The sequence below is a fragment of the Mandrillus leucophaeus genome, unplaced genomic scaffold (assembly GCF_000951045.1).
Source record: "Mandrillus leucophaeus isolate KB7577 unplaced genomic scaffold, Mleu.le_1.0 Scaffold237, whole genome shotgun sequence".
Lineage (NCBI taxonomy): Eukaryota > Metazoa > Chordata > Mammalia > Primates > Cercopithecidae > Mandrillus > Mandrillus leucophaeus.
In genome coordinates, this window is record NW_012102443.1 from 49,173 (window position 1) to 66,821 (window position 17,649).

The 17,649-nt window shown below is 53.3% G+C and overlaps 1 protein-coding gene across 1 annotated transcript; it reads left to right on the forward strand.

The window, feature by feature from the left end:
* Window positions 1-419: 419 nt before the first annotated feature.
* ANHX (anomalous homeobox) lies at window positions 420-16,587 on the forward strand. Its single transcript, XM_011982197.1, has 8 exons — window positions 420-695; window positions 3,435-3,562; window positions 7,290-7,413; window positions 8,090-8,306; window positions 8,804-8,924; window positions 13,569-13,697; window positions 15,580-15,664; window positions 15,953-16,587. The coding sequence occupies exons 1-8, from the start codon at window positions 447-449 to the stop codon at window positions 16,037-16,039; spliced, it is 1,140 nt and encodes a 379-aa protein (XP_011837587.1). The 5' UTR covers window positions 420-446; the 3' UTR covers window positions 16,040-16,587.
* The last annotated feature ends 1,062 nt before the right edge of the window (window positions 16,588-17,649 follow it).

A 17,649-nucleotide genomic window follows, 5' to 3' on the forward strand; every position in this document is an offset into this window, starting at 1 on the left:
ACAAGGTCCCTACCCTACTGAGCCCAGAGAAGGAGTGAGATGAAACATAATCACGACGTGTATGACAGCGTGGAGGAAAGGAAGGGCAAGCAGAGCTGAGAGGAACAGGGTGGGCTGTGGACCAGGGTGCCAGGTGGAAGGTTCAGAGAAGTGGAGGAGCTGTTGCAGACAGTACCCAGCCCAGTGCTTGGTGCACAGCCGTGTTTGTTAAGGACTAAAGTATTTTGGGGATTAGAAGGAAATTCTAGAGGATGTCTGCTATGGTGGTGCCCTCTCTCGGAATGTGTGAGGTCTTCTTCCTACTCTACAAGTGTCCATGGCTCACGAGCCGTGGCATCACCTGCTTTGCAGAGTGGGTTGGGCGATTGATGGAAAGGACGTGGTCAATGTTGGCCATTCCTGTGACTGTTCTCTGTGTTGGCAGAGTGGCCACGACCCAGCACAGGATGCAGAGCTTCCTGACTCTGCTGAAGGAGCATGAGGACACCCGCGCACCCCCAGCAGAGCTGGTAACCCTTGCAGGCAGACTGTGCCGAGATTTCCAGGATGACCTTGCCCAAGTGCAGCCTTTGGTCGCAGCCATTCTGGACAGCCCCCTCCGCCTGCACCTGCTGGACAATGCAGATGTGGCCCTGGCGTGTGCTCGTGTCCTGGACCAGCAGGAGCAGCAGCAGGCAGCTTGCCGGCTCCTGGAGGTAGGCCTGGGCTACAGGCATGGGGTACAGAGAGAAGTAGCAACTTCTTCAGGCAGCCTCCACCCATGCCAGGCACTGCAGTAATACCCGGGAGTTAGTAGGAACCTGTTGGCTGGAGGTCCAACCCCAGGCCTTGGAAAAACGTGGGAGGCGGATTTTGTATAAGCTTAGTCCACTCTCATGTTACTGAACTCTAACTAGTTTGGTAATCTGAGTTAAAACTACTCATTCGTCAAATCCCTATTGAGTGGTGATCTGTGACAGGCACGATGCCAACAAAGTGAGTGAATAAAATGCAGTCCTGCCTTTGGAGAGCCAACATCTTAGCAAGGCATTCAGACAGACCCCCTCTCATTCCCTGGCTGCAAGTCTGCAATGGAGAACTCTGAGAAACAAAAGTATCTTTGTCACTCACCTGCTGGTACCTTCAGCCTCAACGCATTAGGCATTGAACCTGACCTGTGCTGATCTGAAGCTATTTACAGTGTTTATTATTCCAACTAATGTGACCACTGAACGTTTTGTGTGCTTGATGACAGGACACTGCCCCAGGTGGTGCTGAGTGGTGCATGTCATGTGCCGGATGCCTGTGTTACTTGCTGAAATCTGAAAAATTCTGAATTGCAGAAAACGTGTGGCCCAAAGGGTTTCCAAAAAGGAATTTGAATGCCTATTTTTCCTTTCTTTGACCCTGTAATACAGTTCATGCATAATTCATTGTGAGTTTACCTTCAAGATACTCAGTTCCTTCCAACCCCACCCCCGCCCACCAAGCTAGTGTGGTGTCCTCCTGCTGCTCCACGTGTTCACACAGCAGCCAGAGGGAGTTTTTACAATGCAGATGGTGTCATGGTGTGCCCCTGAGCAGTGGCTCCCAGAGCCGGGGCCTGAGCCTGCTGCCGTCCTCTCACCTCTGGCTCCTCCCAGCCTCCTCTGCAGTGGCCATACCAGTCTCCTTGCCATTCCAACTCCCGAGATATTTCCCTGTCCCAAGGCCTTTGCAGGTGCCTTTCCCTCTGTTAGAGGCTGGCGCCTGGCTCTCCGTGTGGCTGGTGCCTTCCTACCCTTCTGGTTTCTACTTCAAATGTCAGCCCATGGAGGTGGTGTCTCCCTCAAGCTCCAGTATTGCCCCCTCATTATCCTTTTCTGTCCCTTCCTGTGTTTGTAACTAGAAGGTGGTTTGTCGGCTGGGCGCGGTGGCTCAAGCCTGTAATCCCAGCACTTTGGGAGGCTGAGATGGGTGGATCACGAGGTCAGGAGATCGAGACCACCCTGGCTAACACAGTAAAACCCCGTCTCTACTAAAAAATACAAAAAACTAGCTGGGCGAGGTGGTGGGCGCCTGTAGTCCCAGCTACTTGGGAGGCTGAGGGGAGGCGGAGCTTGCAGTGAGCTGAGATCCGGCCACTGCACTCCAGCCTGGGCGACAGAGCGAGACTCCGTCTCAAAAAAAAAAAAAAACAGAAGGTGGTTTGTCACTGTGCCTTCCATCTGCCTCCCTTACTGCACTGAAGGCCCACAAGGCAGGGCCGCCACAGCCTTTCTCACTGCAAGGTTGGCTGACACACAGCATGACACCTAGAACCTAGCAGGGCTCAAGGTCTTTCAAATCTGTCAAAATAAATGAAGTAAACAAATGAGGGAGTGCAGAGTTAGAGTTGTAACAACTGTGGTGAAGGCAACCGCTGGCATCAGTGATGAAAACCCCCTGGAGAGGAATTAGAAGCTCAGTCAGGGTGACCCATGAGTATGTCTGAGGAGGTGACTTGTGGCTGAGACCTGGGAGGCATGAAGGGACCACCACGTCAAGAACGGGCAGCAACCCCAGCCTGTGCAGGGTGTTCCTGCCCAGTCCTGCCCCCAAGTCAGGGCAGGGGGAGGTTCCCATGCAGGTTCCCTGAAGGCTGCGTGCTGAGAGGAGATGGGGGCACAGAGCCATCGGCTCTGAGGGGTCACTGCTGAGCAAGACTGAGCCTCTCTGATGCCTCAGAGAGAAAGCTGAATGATTCTCAGCACCTCCCTTGCCAGGATGGTCCAGGCAACAATGTAGTTAAAGGCCAGTGTGGGGCCACAGGGATCACTCCTGTGGCAGATGATTGGAATTGAGGAAATTATGGGAGCCACACAGGAATCACGGGAGACCAGCACCAGGCATCTTCCATCATCAGCAAAGTCTGGTTAAGTGGACGGGACCCCTTCATCCCCCTCACCTTAGAATGTGCCAAGTACCCGAGGGGCCAGTACTACTGCTGGGAGACAAAGGTCGTTCACATAAGACTTGAATCACACATCAGGCCCTCAGATCACACCACGTGGTTATAACCACTGCTCCACCTCTCCTTTGCTGTTGGCCAAAAGAGAATTATTGGACTTTCCCTTGCCACGTGTGCCTTACCTTTGAGGTACAGCTGGGAGCTGTGCTCATCTTGTGTTTTGGGGAGGGTTGAAGGTTTAAAGGCAGACTGATGTGAGTGCATCTGCCCAAAGTCTGTGAGGTGACCTGGCAGGCCTAGGGTCATACCGCTGAGCCTGTTGAGAATGGAGCGGGGGCCGTCTGACTCACGCCTGCATTGCGTGGCCACACTGGCACTTTGCAAAATCAGTGGATTTGAACCCGGAACCCTGCTCTTCCCATCACTGCCTTCCCCAGGGCTGAGTCGGTTTGGGATGGCAGACGCAGGTCCCAACAGTGTTCCAGGATGGGCAGGTGGCCAGGGCTCAGTACACTCTTCTTGGCAGGGGTGCCAGGTGCCAGGAGGCAGCCAGGAGCTGGTGCAGCTCTGGAACGACATCCACTACCATCTGCTCATGAGGAGGCTGGGCGTGGCTGCGCTCACCCCGGTGCAGAAGTTCCGCTGCAGGAAGAGGTAACCCAGAAGCCTTTACTTGTGCATATTTCATGGGGATCCCGAGGGATTAGATGGACCGTGCAAACCCCAGAGGGGCTGAAGCAAAGTTGAGGTGAGGAGATGCGGACGGGAAGTGTCCGGCAGAGCAGTAATAGTCACAGTGTAGTCAGCATAACATGGCTTCAGTGTGGGTCACACCTGTGCTGGATGCTGGTCACTGAGCTGCACTCTCCACCAGCCGCTTCAGTCAGCTGCTGGCTGGAAATGGATGGCTGACCGCAGGGTGACTGAGGCTAAGGCCAGGAGGTGGGCATCCTGATCATCTCCACCCAGCATCCACCCAGGGACTGGCCAGAAAGGGGGCCCTCGGGCCAGGAACAGTGGAGGTGGAAGGCAGGTGAGAGCGGCACAGCATGTGTCCCCAGGTCATCTAATCCCCACATCTGGGCTCTGGGTGGCCACTGAGGGGCTGCAAGGCCTTTCAAAGAAGTGAGAGTGAGAATGTTGCCAGTGTTAGCACGAGTTACACGCCAGGTGCTCAGAACAGTACCAGGCACATGATAGGCACTAAATAAGTGGTAGTCCTTGTCATCGCCACCATTATCAGCACTAAATCTATGTTACTACTAGTAATTATTATTATCACCGTCATCACCACTTATGGATGAGGAAACGGAGGCACAGAAAGGGTAACCTGAGGTTCCACACAAGAGAGAGGTGCAAAGCCAGGACTCTAGCCCAGACACTGAGAAATTGGAGCCTTTAAAAAAAATTCAGACAGGGTCTTGCTCCATTGCCCAGACGAGCATGCAGTGGCACCGTCACAACTCACTGCAGCCTCAACTTCCCGGGCTCAAGCGATCCTCCCACCTCAGCCCCCCAAGTAGCTGTGACCACCATGACCGGCTAAGTTTTAATTTTTTGTAGAGACAGGGTCTTGCTGTATTTCCCAGGCTGGTCTCAAACTCCTGGTAGCCTTTACTCTTCATCTCAGGTGCTCTCCACTGGTCAGGAAAGGGCTGTAGATCTTGCTGTGAACTCCTGACAGCCCAAGTCATGAAAGATTCCTGAGCCACAGGGCCTGGTCGGTAAGAACACTGGTCGCTGGAGGAAGAAGACGTGGGTACCTTTTTGGCCCAGAGAATGTTCTTGTGTGGTACCCATCAAACAGAGTGACGGAGTAAGACAAGTCGTCAGAAGCCCTGCAGTAAATCAGCTGTGGGGTCTTCAGGGGATGTGACTGTAGCCCTCCGTGGGCATGCTGGCAGCCCGCCAGAGTGCAGTGGTGTCGTCATCTTGTCGACATGTTTGTTAAGTGTCCCCTGCCTGCTGGGTTCTGGGAGGTGCTGGGGGTGAAGGCCAGGCTCTGCCTCCATGGAACTGACATTGGGATGTGGACAATGGCCGACAGACGAGGAAATAGAGTAGATCACATAATTCAGAGAGTGAGAAGTGCTATGCAGAGAATAGGTTCAGAAGAGGGCTGTGCGAGGTCGGCTGCTTTAGATGGGGTGGTCAGTGCAGGCTGGTCCTAGTCTTGGAGGAGAGTCTTGAGTGTGGTGACGTGCCAGCCACGTGCGCAGAAGTTTCCAGGAAGGGGCAGCACATTCAAAGACTTGGGGTCAGAGAAGCTTGGTGTTCAGGGCCAGATGGGAAATATTTCGGGGTATATGTGTTCACAGCCCTTGAAAAATGTGAAAACAGTTCTTAGCCTGTGACTGTAGAAGCAGGTGGTGGAATGGATTCACCCACCCTGCCTTAGAGGCTGACGAGCAGCAGGAGGACATTGGGCCTGCAGCCATGGTAGCTGCTGGTTTGGGTTATGACCATGCTGATGGTCCCCGGGGGGTGTCAGGAAGGGATGGCATCTGAGTCACACCAGATGCAGATACAGGGATCAGGAGTAGATGCTGGAGTTTCTAAGAGGTTCCAGGCATGGCCCAGGGCTGGGATAGTGGCTGGGGAAAGTGGACAGGGTTGTGTCAGGGTAGATTTTGGAGGTGGAGCTGGGGGGTTTGCTGGTGGGCTGAACACATTGAAGGAGGTAAAGAGAGGACTGAAGTAGACTCCAGGGCTCTTGGCCTGTGTGGGAACCACCAGGAGCATGAGGGTTCCTTCACTGAGGTGCACAGGGTCTGGGGAAAAGTTTGGAGAAGGGGGATGGAGTTCTTTTGGGATTCGTGATGTGTGAGACGCATTTTAGATGTCCAAGTAGGCACTGGGATGACACGTCTTCTATAGACAAGTAATATTGGTGCATATGTCATCTTTTTCTTATGAAATATTCACATCAGCTCAGCACTAGAGAGGAGCATAACCAGCTGGAACACCCCCGGTGTCCAGCTCCAGCACTTCTCAGACATGTGTCCCTTTGTCATCTCTGTGAGTGACACTGAAACCCTGGTAGGGCACAGAGAAAGGAGGGGTCCTCTATGCTCAGGGGACAGACCTCTGGGACTTTGCAGCCCAGAGGAGGATAAGGAAGATTTAGCTGAGACATGGCCAGTGAGAGGAAGAGGAAATCCAGAAGTACACAGAGTTCAGAAACCAGTGAGGCTGAGGAGGTGCCAGTTAGGAGGAGAGCTGAGAAATGAACTTTGGATTTTGTGAACTGGGCAAGTGCTTTTAGTGGTAAGGTGCAGGGATCCAGGCGTGTCACAGAGACAGGGAGACAGTGGCAGTGATCCAAGATCATTGTTTGAGAAATTCAGCTGGGACGGGAGCAGAGTCATGGGGTAACCACTGGAGGTGAGAAATTTACAGAGCTTAGCAGCTCATGAGAATGACTTACTAGAAGAAATTCTGATGGTGGGAAGCAGGGAGTTAGTTCAGGGGAGCGTTCTTAGTGATGTGAGGGATGAGCAGGTGCCACGGCTGGAGCCCCCCCTCACCAGGGGCCCCACAGGCATTTGGGGAGTGCAGAAGGGCTGGCAGGTTTGGTGGGGGCACAGGTGGTGCTTCTCTTCTGAGAACATGTTGGTGAAATGACAACCAGATCACCCAAGGACAATGAGTCTTGGGAGGAGGTGTTGGGGGTGAGAGAAGAAGGGAGAAAGCTGACGTGGCCATGCAGGGTGGCAGGGGTGTGAGTGCTGCAAGCCTCAGAGGACTCATGCAAGAATGGGGCTGATACCTGGAAACCAGCGATGAACAGAAAGCACTGCATGGGAAAGCACACACAGGGTGGCAGCCAAGTCCTGAGGACAACAGTGTGTGTGTGTGTGTCCGGGAGGGCCATCCACGGGAGCTCCGTGGGCTGAGGACACCTGTGTGTGAGTACATCCAGGAAGGCCGTGCACGGGGCCTCCATGGGTGAGGACACCTGTGTGTGAGTATGTCCAGGAAGGCCGTGCACGGGGCCTCCATGGGTGAGGATGCCTGTGTGTGAGTATGTCCAGGAAGGCCGTGCACGGGGCCTCCATGGGTGAGGATGCCTGTGTGTGAGTATGTCCAGGAGGGCCATCCACGGGAGCTCCATGGGCTGAGATGCACCCAGGAGCACTGCAAGGGCCCACAGAGGGTGCTCCTCACAGCCGCCTATAGATGTTCTGGAACAGGATATGTCAGGGTTTGTACATGTCTGTGGGAGAGACTCTAGTTTTCACTAACTGGAGGCAGAGAGAGGCATCCCCCAGGAGGAGGCACAGGGAAGGAAGTGTCACCTTCTGCAAAGGGCCAGGCCTGGAGAAGGGAACAGATTTGGAGGGATCCTGTCTGTTACCACCTCCTCACTGTCCTCACCCAGGAACCCTCCGCCCCCCTCCCTCTGCCCGGAGGGGCTGAAGAGCCGGAACTTCCCCAGAGAGGTGCGTGAGAAGCTGCACAATTTCGCTGTGAGGGTGAACACCAACCCCAGCAAGACTGAGAGGGTAAGAATAGAAGACACCAGGACCCAGGGGGTCCCCGCCTGGTGCCTCCCCGCCTGGTGCCTCCCCCTCCCCCAAGGGGATACCCCCACCCCAGGCTCCTCAGTGGCCCCATCCCCCACGGTGCTGTTGGCTTCAGCTGCTCCTCTGGACAGGGACCTTGTTGATAGGCCCTGCAGACTGTCCCGTCTGCCACATGAAAGGTTTCATTTTCTCACGTGGAGTCATAACATCGTGTCTGTGGCCCCACGGCTGCTCACTCAGCACCCACTGTGTGCCAGGCACCGGGACGATGGGTCGAGGCATCCACCGGCCGACATGCTCTCCACTGCACAGTGGGTTTCTGCCAGGCACGGGCAGTGTGGTTCCCTCCACTGGCTTGGGGTGGCCCCGGGCATGTTTTCTGGGTGGACCTAGCAAGGGCCCCACTCAGGGGGACGTGCACGCGTGGCTGTGCAGACAGCCTGACCTGGCCTCACTGCTCAGGGCATGGGGATCAGCCCAGGGAGGTGAGGCCTGCATGTTCTGCTCATGCTGGCTGCTCCCTGCTGTCCTTGGAGAGGTTAGGCTGGACTCTCAGCCCCTCTCTTGGTGTAAATGAGCTGTCAGGGCCACTTCTACACACCCCCTGTCCTCAGGGAATGGAAGCAGGGCTAGAAGTGTTGTTGTTTGGGGGCAGGAGAACTTGGCATTGGAGACAAGCTTGACCCCTGAGCAGGTGTACAACTGGTTTGCCAATTACCGGCGCCGCCAAAGAGCCCTTCCCCAGCACGTGGAGCCAGCCCAGCAGGCCACAGCTGAAGACCCTGGTGCAAGGGAGAGGGGTCCTGACCTCCTGCAGCCCTCAGGCAACCCCCATGTTGACTCTGGGTTTGTGGACAGGCTTCAGTGGTCAGGTGAGTGGCCCGAGGGCCCCAGTCTCCTGGTAGTTGGGGAGCTGATTTCTGATGGGCCGGGCCTAGGTAGCCACGCTGGTTACAGGGGTAGCCCTCCCCCAATCAATAGGTTCCAGGTGTCCCTCTGTGGGAGCAAGATCACAGGGTCTGAGGGTCTGAGGCTCAAGACTGGCCCAGGTTAGGCTGTGGCTGCCCCTCTGCATTTCGAGGTCACTGTGTGGCCGGGCCAGGAGCTGGGCTGGGGAGGAGGGCATCATGTGGCCAGAGGAGGAGTTGGTGAGTCAGTTTGAGAAGTGAACCAAGCACCAGGATTTGGGGTGTCCTGGGTTGGCAATTAGGGATCGTTGGTTCACACCAAAGATAGGACAAGAAGCAAAAATATTGGGATGGCCCTATGGCAACAACCTTTTCCATCAGCAGGGCTGCTTATACCTGCTGGGAAGGAGGCTGGGAACCAGAGCCTCACTAAGCCTCCCCTCCCATCTCATTACTTTCAGAGGAACGTGAGGAAAAGGGGCCTCCACAGTCCCCACAGACCACCCAAGGACCATGGCAGCCACTGGCCTTAGCCCCAGCCTTTCCTGCAGATGAGACAGTCTCAAAGCCACTGGATGTCAGGTACTATCATCTCCACAGCCATGGAATCATCTCACTTATTCAGTTCCCTTTCCTCAAGTGGAGACTGGGGCATGGAGTAGGCATAGGGGTGACAGGACCCCCACACTGGGATCAGGTCAGACCCCAGGGAGAGGGAAGCCACCAGCAAGGAGCCCATGTCAGGGACTGGGGTGGGGGACAGCTTCTTCTGACCCCACACGTGCTCCTGCCGCCTGACTCATCTCCTGAGTTCATGTCTGTCTTGGAGAATGTGGGGACAGACTTAGAAAGAAACACATGCAGGCCTGCCACCTAAAGACAAACCCAGCTGTCCCTGTGGTTTGTTTCTAGTACTTTGTCTGTTTGGATTTTCATTGAGTTAATACGAGCCAGTATCTCTTGAGTTCCTACTGCACACCAGTGCTGTTTGAGCACCATTGCGCACCCTATGCTCCCTCCTGCCCTGCCCTGAGGGAGGCTCTGCCCACCAAGAGACAGTGTTCTCCATGTCCCCCAGGTCTCTGCCGGGTGGTGAGATGTACCAGGAGGGGCCTGGCCATGATCCTGCCGCCCTCCCCGTCTTCTGCCCTGGCCCTGGCCTCTGCCCTCTGGCTGCTGGCAATGACATGCTGGACCCCTCTCTGGCTGCCCCTGAATCTTGGCTGATGTCTCTTGCACTGGCGTCCTCCAAGGAAGTTTCCTTCCAGACTGGGCAGCTGGTCCACAGCCGTGGGCTGGACTTCATGATGGGCCCTGCAGACACCGCTGTGGCTGTGTCCGTTGCCACCCTTGGAGATCCCAGCCCTACAGGTGGGTCCACTTCAGACAGACCGTGAGTGTCAGCACCAGACACTGTGACTACTCAGGTCCTGTTTGAGGGCATAGAAGTGTGGGTAGGGCCACATGGCTTGAACCCATGGTATTTCATTAGACCTGGAACCAATGTAGCCAGAACAAAGACTCTTCCCACAAACATCCCAGATTGTTTCTCATCTATTTGTGTGTGTGGGTGGGGGGTGTATGTGTGTATGCATATCACTGGAGAGGAAGAGTTAAGTTGAAAGGAAGGAGCTGCCATCCTCTGCTCTCCACTGCAGTCCACTTGATTTATCTGTTAACACCGGGTGCAGCAGAGGAGGCTGAGCTGCTTAGACTCCCCACTTGTCCACCCCCCTTACCTGTAGCAGAGATCCCATGATTTTAGTTTCTAAGTTACTGAAGCTGTAAAATCATTTAAAGAATATGTATTTAGATGTATATTTTGTCCAGAATCGTGTGATTTCTCACTTTGTAAGGAGGAAATTGGCGCTATGAAATTTCTTTTTTTTTTTTCTGAGATGGAGTCTTAGTCTGTCGCCCAGGCTAGAGTACAGTGGCACAATCTCGGCTCACTGAAACCTCTGCCTCCAAGGTTCAAGCGATTCTCCTGCCTCAGCCTCCCAAGTAGGTGGAACTACAGGCACCTGCCACCACACTCAGCAAAATTTTCGTATTTTCAGTAGAGACGGGGTTTCACCATGTTAGCCAGACTGGTCTCAAACTCCTGACCTCAAATGATCCACCCACCTCAGCCTCCCAAAATGCTGGGATTATAGGTGTGAGCCACTGTGCCCAGCCAAATTCACCTATATTTAATATTCTATGGGTATATACATCTTTTCTCTTCAGCTTTTTTTTCTTCTTGGAGCTTTTCCATGCCTTTCCTTTTTCTTTTTACATTGTCTGTTTTTATCACATTTTTAACATCTTCCAGCATTTGAAGCATCCCATCTAAAAACTCACTGTTGGGGGCCCTCCATTTTCCTTTTCCCATCCAAGTGACAGCTCCCTAGGCCTGGAGTGAAGCCACTGTCCACAGTGCTCCCGTGCTGCGTCCCTGGGTTTACTCCAGGGTGTCCTGAATTTCAGGTCTGGTTCTTTCTTTATTTGACTCCCTTGTTTTGTTTGCCAACGGTTTCAGTTAACTTTTCGAGAAAGAGTGCCTGCAAGGTAAATCATCCGAGTCCTCATTTGTTCGAAAAATGTCTTTAGTCTGTTCTCAAGTTTGGTTAACAATTTTGCAAGGACGGAATTCTGAGTTGAAATACTTTTTACCCCTCATTATTTCTTGGAGCTTTTAGATTCTTTTTTTCTTTTCTTTTTTTTTTTTTTTTTTTTGGTCTTAAAGTTCTGAAATTTCACACTGAGGGTCCGAGGTGTGGGTCTTTTTACTTCATCTTGCTGTTAAGACTTTAATCTTAAAGAATAAGGTCTCCTGACTGGGCCCAGTGGCTCACGCCTGTAATCCCAGCACTCTGGGAGGCTGAGGCAGGCGGATCATGAGGTCAAGACATCGAGACCAACCTGGCCAATATGCCGAAACCCCATCTGTACTCAAAAATATAAAACAATTAGCTGGGCATGGTGGCGTGCGCCTGTAGTCCCAGCTACATGGGAGGCTGAGGCAGGATAATCACTTGAACCCGGGAGGTGGAGGTTGCAGTGAGCCGAGATTGGACCGCTGCACTCCAGCCTGGGTGACAGAGTGAGGCTGTGTCTCAAAAAATAATAATAATAAGGTCTCCTGTAAGCTCTGGGCATTTTTTTCTAATATCCTTTGATAGTATCTTTGATAAGTTCCTGCTTCCATGTTTTCAGCTCTCTCTTTAAAGCACAAGTGTTATTTGGATGTTGGAACTCTGGGACCAGTCTCCCAGAGAATTTACCTTTTATCTTGTATTTTTTAATTGCATGTGTGTTTTGGGTATTTCTTAAATTCTGTTATCTGATTTTTTTGTTTTAACAGTTGTATATCTTTTTTTTTTTTTTTTTTTAGGAGAAGGTTTAACCTTGTTGCCCAGGCTGGAGTGCAGTGGCGCGATCTCGGCTCACTGAAACGTCTGCCTCCCAGGTTCAAGCGATTCTTCTGCCTCAGCCTCCCAAGTACCTGGGATTACAGGCATGTGCCACCATGCTGGCTAATTTTGTATTTTTAGTTGAGATGGGGTTTCACTATGTTGGTCAGGCTGCTCTCGAACTCCTGACCTCCGGTGATCCACCCGTCTCAGCTTCCCAAACTGTGGGATTACAGGCGTGAGCCTCTGTGCCCAGCCAACAGTTGTATATCTTAAGAGAATTTCAATTCTTCTTTACAGATCTCTGAACTCTTCTTCCTTCATAGATTATGTTACTTTCTATGGATGCAATATCTTATACTTCTCTAAGGTTCCTAATAATAATTTTTTTTTAATGTGCTTCATTGACTGAACGCAGGACTGTTGGGACTGTGGATTCTGGCCCTTCCTTGATGCAGGGCCAGAAAGAGGAAGGGATCTTAGGGCTCGCTCCTCTGGAGAGGACTTGTCAGTTTGATCATACTGACCTTTCCTTTTTTGCTGTCCTTTTTATTTAACTGTTGGAGACTCACATGTGCCTGTCTATACTTAACGAGGCTGAAGTGGGGACGGTCACCGGATGTCTTCACACTGGGACAAGAGGAGCTGGTCTTCAAACCTGGGGCCTGCACAAGTGAGGGGGGATGTTCTGTGGGAATCAGCGAAGTCCTTTGTTCTGTCTGTTGAAACCCCTGCCTTCAGGTTCCCTGCTGCTGCCTGGGCACCTGGATGTTCTCCCTCTCTTGAGCTCCTTGGGAATCTCAGCCCCTGCCCCACACCCCAGCTCCCTGCCAGACACCCCATCCCCATGGGCTGCACTTGCGTCCTGACTGTACAATGTGGACATTGTGCTCATGGCTTTCCCTTTCTCTTGGAAAGAGAATGTGTAATCTATTGCTGTACTATGCTGGATGGAACCAGAATGTCCAAACTGGTGCTTGAACATTATTTCTTCTCTCCAGAGTGTCTGTAAGGTCTGCATGAAAGAAGAAATAGCAGAAAGCAGGCACATGGTCAGGAAGGTCCCTTTGACCTAAGAAGGCCCTGGGCAGCTGGGCACCAGGATAGGTGGTCACTCTGTTGTACAGGAAGGAGGACCACGTGAGCCTCACCCCGAGGCCTGTTGTTCTGTGTCTTCAGATCAGGGCTATCTTATTGCTTGTTTTACAGCCTAATAGACTCAGGGCAGGAAGAAATCCTGCCTTTTCAGGCCACAGCTCTCCTAAATGTCCACCCAGAATTGACCAAATCCACAGTAGCTTGTCTAAGAGCGGGTGATGTTCTGAGATACGCTCTGGAAAGTCACCGGGAGTGGAAACTAGTGACAGCTTATACCTCAGTGGCATCTTGGTAACCTTGGTAGGAGGTAACAGTGGAAACCACCAAGGGCTGGTGGCCGAGCACTCCGTGAACCAGCCACAAAAGGAGACTGAGGGCTCCTAGCACATTCTTCTGCACCAGCAGGGCGGAGCAAGCTGCAGACTCTGACTCTGGCACTGAAGGCACATGAGGTCTGTGATGACAGCAGCATTTAAAGTCAGCAGAATGCAACCGCATCTTGGTCTCTGGAAGCCTGGAAAGGCTGTTGAGATCGATGGTTGTGACAGTTCCTTCCTCAGAGAGGGAGACTGAGGCCCAGGGACCGTGAGTCTGGTTCACGTGGCCCGGGCTGGTGGGGCCGCAGGCTGCATCTGCTTTGAGGTCTTGGTTGCGTCACACGTGGGCTGTGCTCCTTTCTCCTGCCAGTGTGCTGTGGAATCTCATTACATGCAGGGTTTGCTGGCCCCCCCAGTGGCTATCCCCAGAGCGTGCAGTTGGAGGAGGGTCTGGGCACAAGCGGTGGACAGACAGAGCTACGGGTGGGCAGCTTCCTGGTGACACAGCCCCCACTGCAAGCTCCTGAATTCATCCTCACTCAGAGGTAAGCCCTGAAGAGCCACAGGCCTGGACAATACTTACCACGGGCCACAAGGTATGGTAAGGCCCAATTTATAGACTCACCATCCCAGACTGTGCAGATCTTACCTTTGGATTGCTGAAAACTGTAACAGTCCCCCCCAGCCTACATCTACGAAGAAAAGGGTAGTTTTTCTCTCAAAAGAGCACCCCAAAACATCAGAGCAGATGTGGGCATCCCATTTATTGGTCATAATCAGGGTTCACCCTTCCCCCCAAATCACCCTGGACCCCAGCAGCCTCTTGCTAGGGTTTCCTTTTCCCTGAGCAAACACTGTCAGTTTTTGAGCAGAATCAAGATCCCGATTTTCTATTCTGAATTGTAGTTTTAAAGGGACTTGGGGGTTCTGGAACAGCCTCCCTGACACTTGCTGTTGATAGTGTTAGTGCTGTAGACTTCAGAAACAGAAGATGAGCAGGGCCTTCGGGGCCAGCACAGCAGGTGGGATCCTGCAGAGACAGGAGGGATGGAGGAGTGTGGCAGGGTGGCCTGGGGTCCTCTGGTGGGGAGGCGATCACCCCCACCACTCCTGTTCTAGCAGACGCCCCATCTTCTCTACAGGAGGGCCACCAGGAGCAGAGCAGGTCCCGAGGGTGTGGGGTCTCCCTCATCAGGGAGCTGAAACCAGGTTGACTCAAGGCTCGTGCTACTGAGGGCAGAATTACAGGGGGACAGAGAAAAGGGGGAACGGCCCCTAAATCACATGGTCTGCTTGCTGAAACAGCCAGATTGTGAGAAAATGTACACCACACAGATGGACTCACTTTTCCATTCATGGCTAAGAGCTGACACCAGGCAGAGTCTGCCATGGCCACGGTGTCCCCTGTGTCTTGCCTGACCTCTCCACATGGCCATCTCGACCCCTCCTCTTGCTCCCCCAACTCCCATGCCTCCCCACTCCGATCTGAAGGCCATGCTTCAACCTGAGAACATCAGTTCCTTCGTTCAAAGTGGCTTCGTTGCGGTGTGATTGGCTGTACATGTGTAGATGGAGCACCTGAATTTTCTCAGTGTGACTTTCGCATCCACACGAGGCCACCGCTGTGATGAAGGTCTTCAGTGTACCCTTCTGCCCTTCGCCTCTCCCTGGCCACCCAGGACCATGGATCTGCTTCTGTCACTAAGGATTAGCTGCATTTTATAGAATTTCACGTAAATATGGTATACTTTCGGGTCTTTGTTTTGGTCTGGTCTGGCTTCCTTCACTCTGCATGACAACTTTGAGAGTCACCGTGTTGTGGATGCATGAACAGTTCATTCCTCTCTGTGGAGCGACGTGCCACGGCATGGATGTGCTATAGCTTCTTCACCCTCATCCTATGGATGGGGATTTGGGGGCATCACAGATAAGGCTGCTGTGAACATCCTGTATGTGCATAGTCTGCACACCTGCTTTCATTTCTCATGGTGCATGCCCAGGAGAGCCGTGGCCATGGCACGTGCTAGGTATGCGTTGACCTTGCTGAGGAACCACTGACCCTTGCCCTGAGTGACTGTGCCGTGCATCCCTGCTCTCCCTCCTGCTCCCTGAAATCTTGTCTCCACAGCCCAGGCCTGTTCCTCCTTTGCGGTCTCTGTTTCCTCCACATTTCTGCTCACTGGCTCTTCCATGAGCCTGCTCTGAGCCCTCTGTGCAGTTGCCCCTATGACCCACCAGGTGACCCTGCTCTCCGTGTAACATTCCCCTCCTAACACCCTACATACATTACAACCCTGCAGGAAGAGAGTGTTCTGATAAGTCAAGTATTAGAATGGCTCCTGTTGAGGAAGAAGGCACAGCTGGGTGGATTTTGTCACCCAGTGTCCCCTTGAGACAGGGCCTATCCTTACACTGTTTCTTTTCCAGCCCTCTGGAGCTGGCCCCAGCCCCATCTGCCTTCCCTGGCCCTGTGTCTGCCATGGAGCTGAGCCAGGCCCTGCCCTCCAGCCAGGTGAGGCTTCCCTGTGAGCACTAAAGGATTCCCTCTTTACTCCTGGATCTGCAGCTCATGGTGCTGAGGAGGGTTCAGCTCGTGCCACTGGAGGGAATACACCAGGCAAAGATGAACAAGGGACAAGGATGATTTGTGGCTAGACATTACTGGACTGGGAGCTGGGGTGAGGGATGCTGTGGGGCAGACTTGGAGGGGTCTTCCCAAGGTCAGGAGGTGCCCAGGTGGGAAGGCCGATCTTGAGCCTGGAAAGGAAGCCTTTGTGTTTAACATTGTGTTTTCTTCCAGGTGCAGTGTTCCAACAGCCAGGCCTCTGGTGATGCCTTCTGGGGAGCCAGGATGCTCCTTGAGTTTTCAGGGAGCAGCCTGGGCTGAACTATCCTCAGGAGCCAGGCGGCACCCCAGGAGGAGCAGGTGTGGATGGTCTGGCTGGTCAACACAAGGAGTTGCAGAGCTTTATCCTGAATACAAAATGAAGGTCCCTAGAGTTCCCCTGGGGGCTCTGCTGAAAAGCATTGATTCTTTCCCACTGCCATGTTTGAATAGTTTGGTTGGCAACTCCCTGTAGTTGAGAAATGTTCATGGGATCAGAAGTCAAAGGTGTCCCACTCAGGCAGCTCTGGATCAGTCAGGCTCCAGGGCACTTGTGGGCAGAGAAGGCCATTCTAGAGAGGGGAGTGTTCCGCTGCTGGCTGCCTTGCCATCTGCCCATGCACAAGGCCAGACTTCTCCACCAAGTTAACTGAGTGAGGTATGAGGAGTGTCCTGAGATTTCTGTGTGTAGGGACTTCGAGTACTGGGAGGCAGACCTGTCTGCGAATGGCCCAGGCAGGGCAGAGTAGGCTGGGTTTTCCCTTCAGGTTGTAATTCACTGTGTCTATGACACAAATGTTGTCAATTAAAGTTTAATGTTTTGAACTCCCTTGTATTCACTTAACCATGTATCCTGGGCATCTGTCCATGCCAAAGTACAGAGATGAACATCAGCCTTTCCACCCGGGGCCAGCGTTTCATGATGTGGGTGTACATTAATCATGCAGCAGTGTCCGACAGATGGACATCTGGATGATTTCTAGTGTCTGTTTTATATGCAGCATTTGGGTGGGCAACCCTGTCCTCTGCCCTTTGCCCTTCACCTGGTTATTATTAGGATAAATTCCTGGAAGCTGAATTTCTGGGTCGGTTATGGTAGCCCTAGGTGTGGACTGTGGGTTTTGGAGTGTCTGTGACCGAACTTGTGCTCACCTGGCCACGTGCCCATCTCAGGGGAGAGCCACAAGTGGTCTGGGCTGAGGTCAATAGCCCTTAACCCAGAGAATTCAGACTCTGGCCCTGCTCTCAGGAGCTCCCAGGTTGCCCTGTGAGAGACAGGAGCACAAATACCAACCTTCCTGTGGGGTCATGGGTAGAACAGGAGGAGGAGCCATGGCTGGGAGATCTGACGGTGGGGGTCAGGGGAACAGGAGAATCTTGACGGAGGTTGGAGAAGGGTATTGTGATAGGAAGGGAATGAGGTAGTGTGGCAAAGAGAACAGGAGCTTTGGTATCTGGCGACCATTGCATTGCTCACCTGTGGCCCCATGCATCCCTGGCAATCCCCAGGCCTGGAGAAGCAGGAGGGCACTGGGACCAGCTTCCCAGCCATCCTGAGTTTGAAGAATGTGCTACCAGCAGGGTGGTGTGGAGTGGAGGGCACAGCTGCTTGCCTACCTGTCGCAGGAGAACTGGCCCCCATGTTCCCTACAGGCCGGCTCCCCCAGACTCAGAGGGCAGAAGCAGCGGCAGTGACTACTGTGCCTTGGGCTGCTATGGGAGGCACCACCCTTTGGCCCTCCCAGGAAACACACAGAGCCTGGGCCTAACCCAGCCCTGGGCTGGGGCCTTTCCTGCAACCAGCAGGGCCCAGAGACCCAGCAAAGAGGCACTGGGTGCTAGCTGGTCACAGCCAGAGGCCCAGGCTGCACAAGGATCTCCAGGGCATGTTG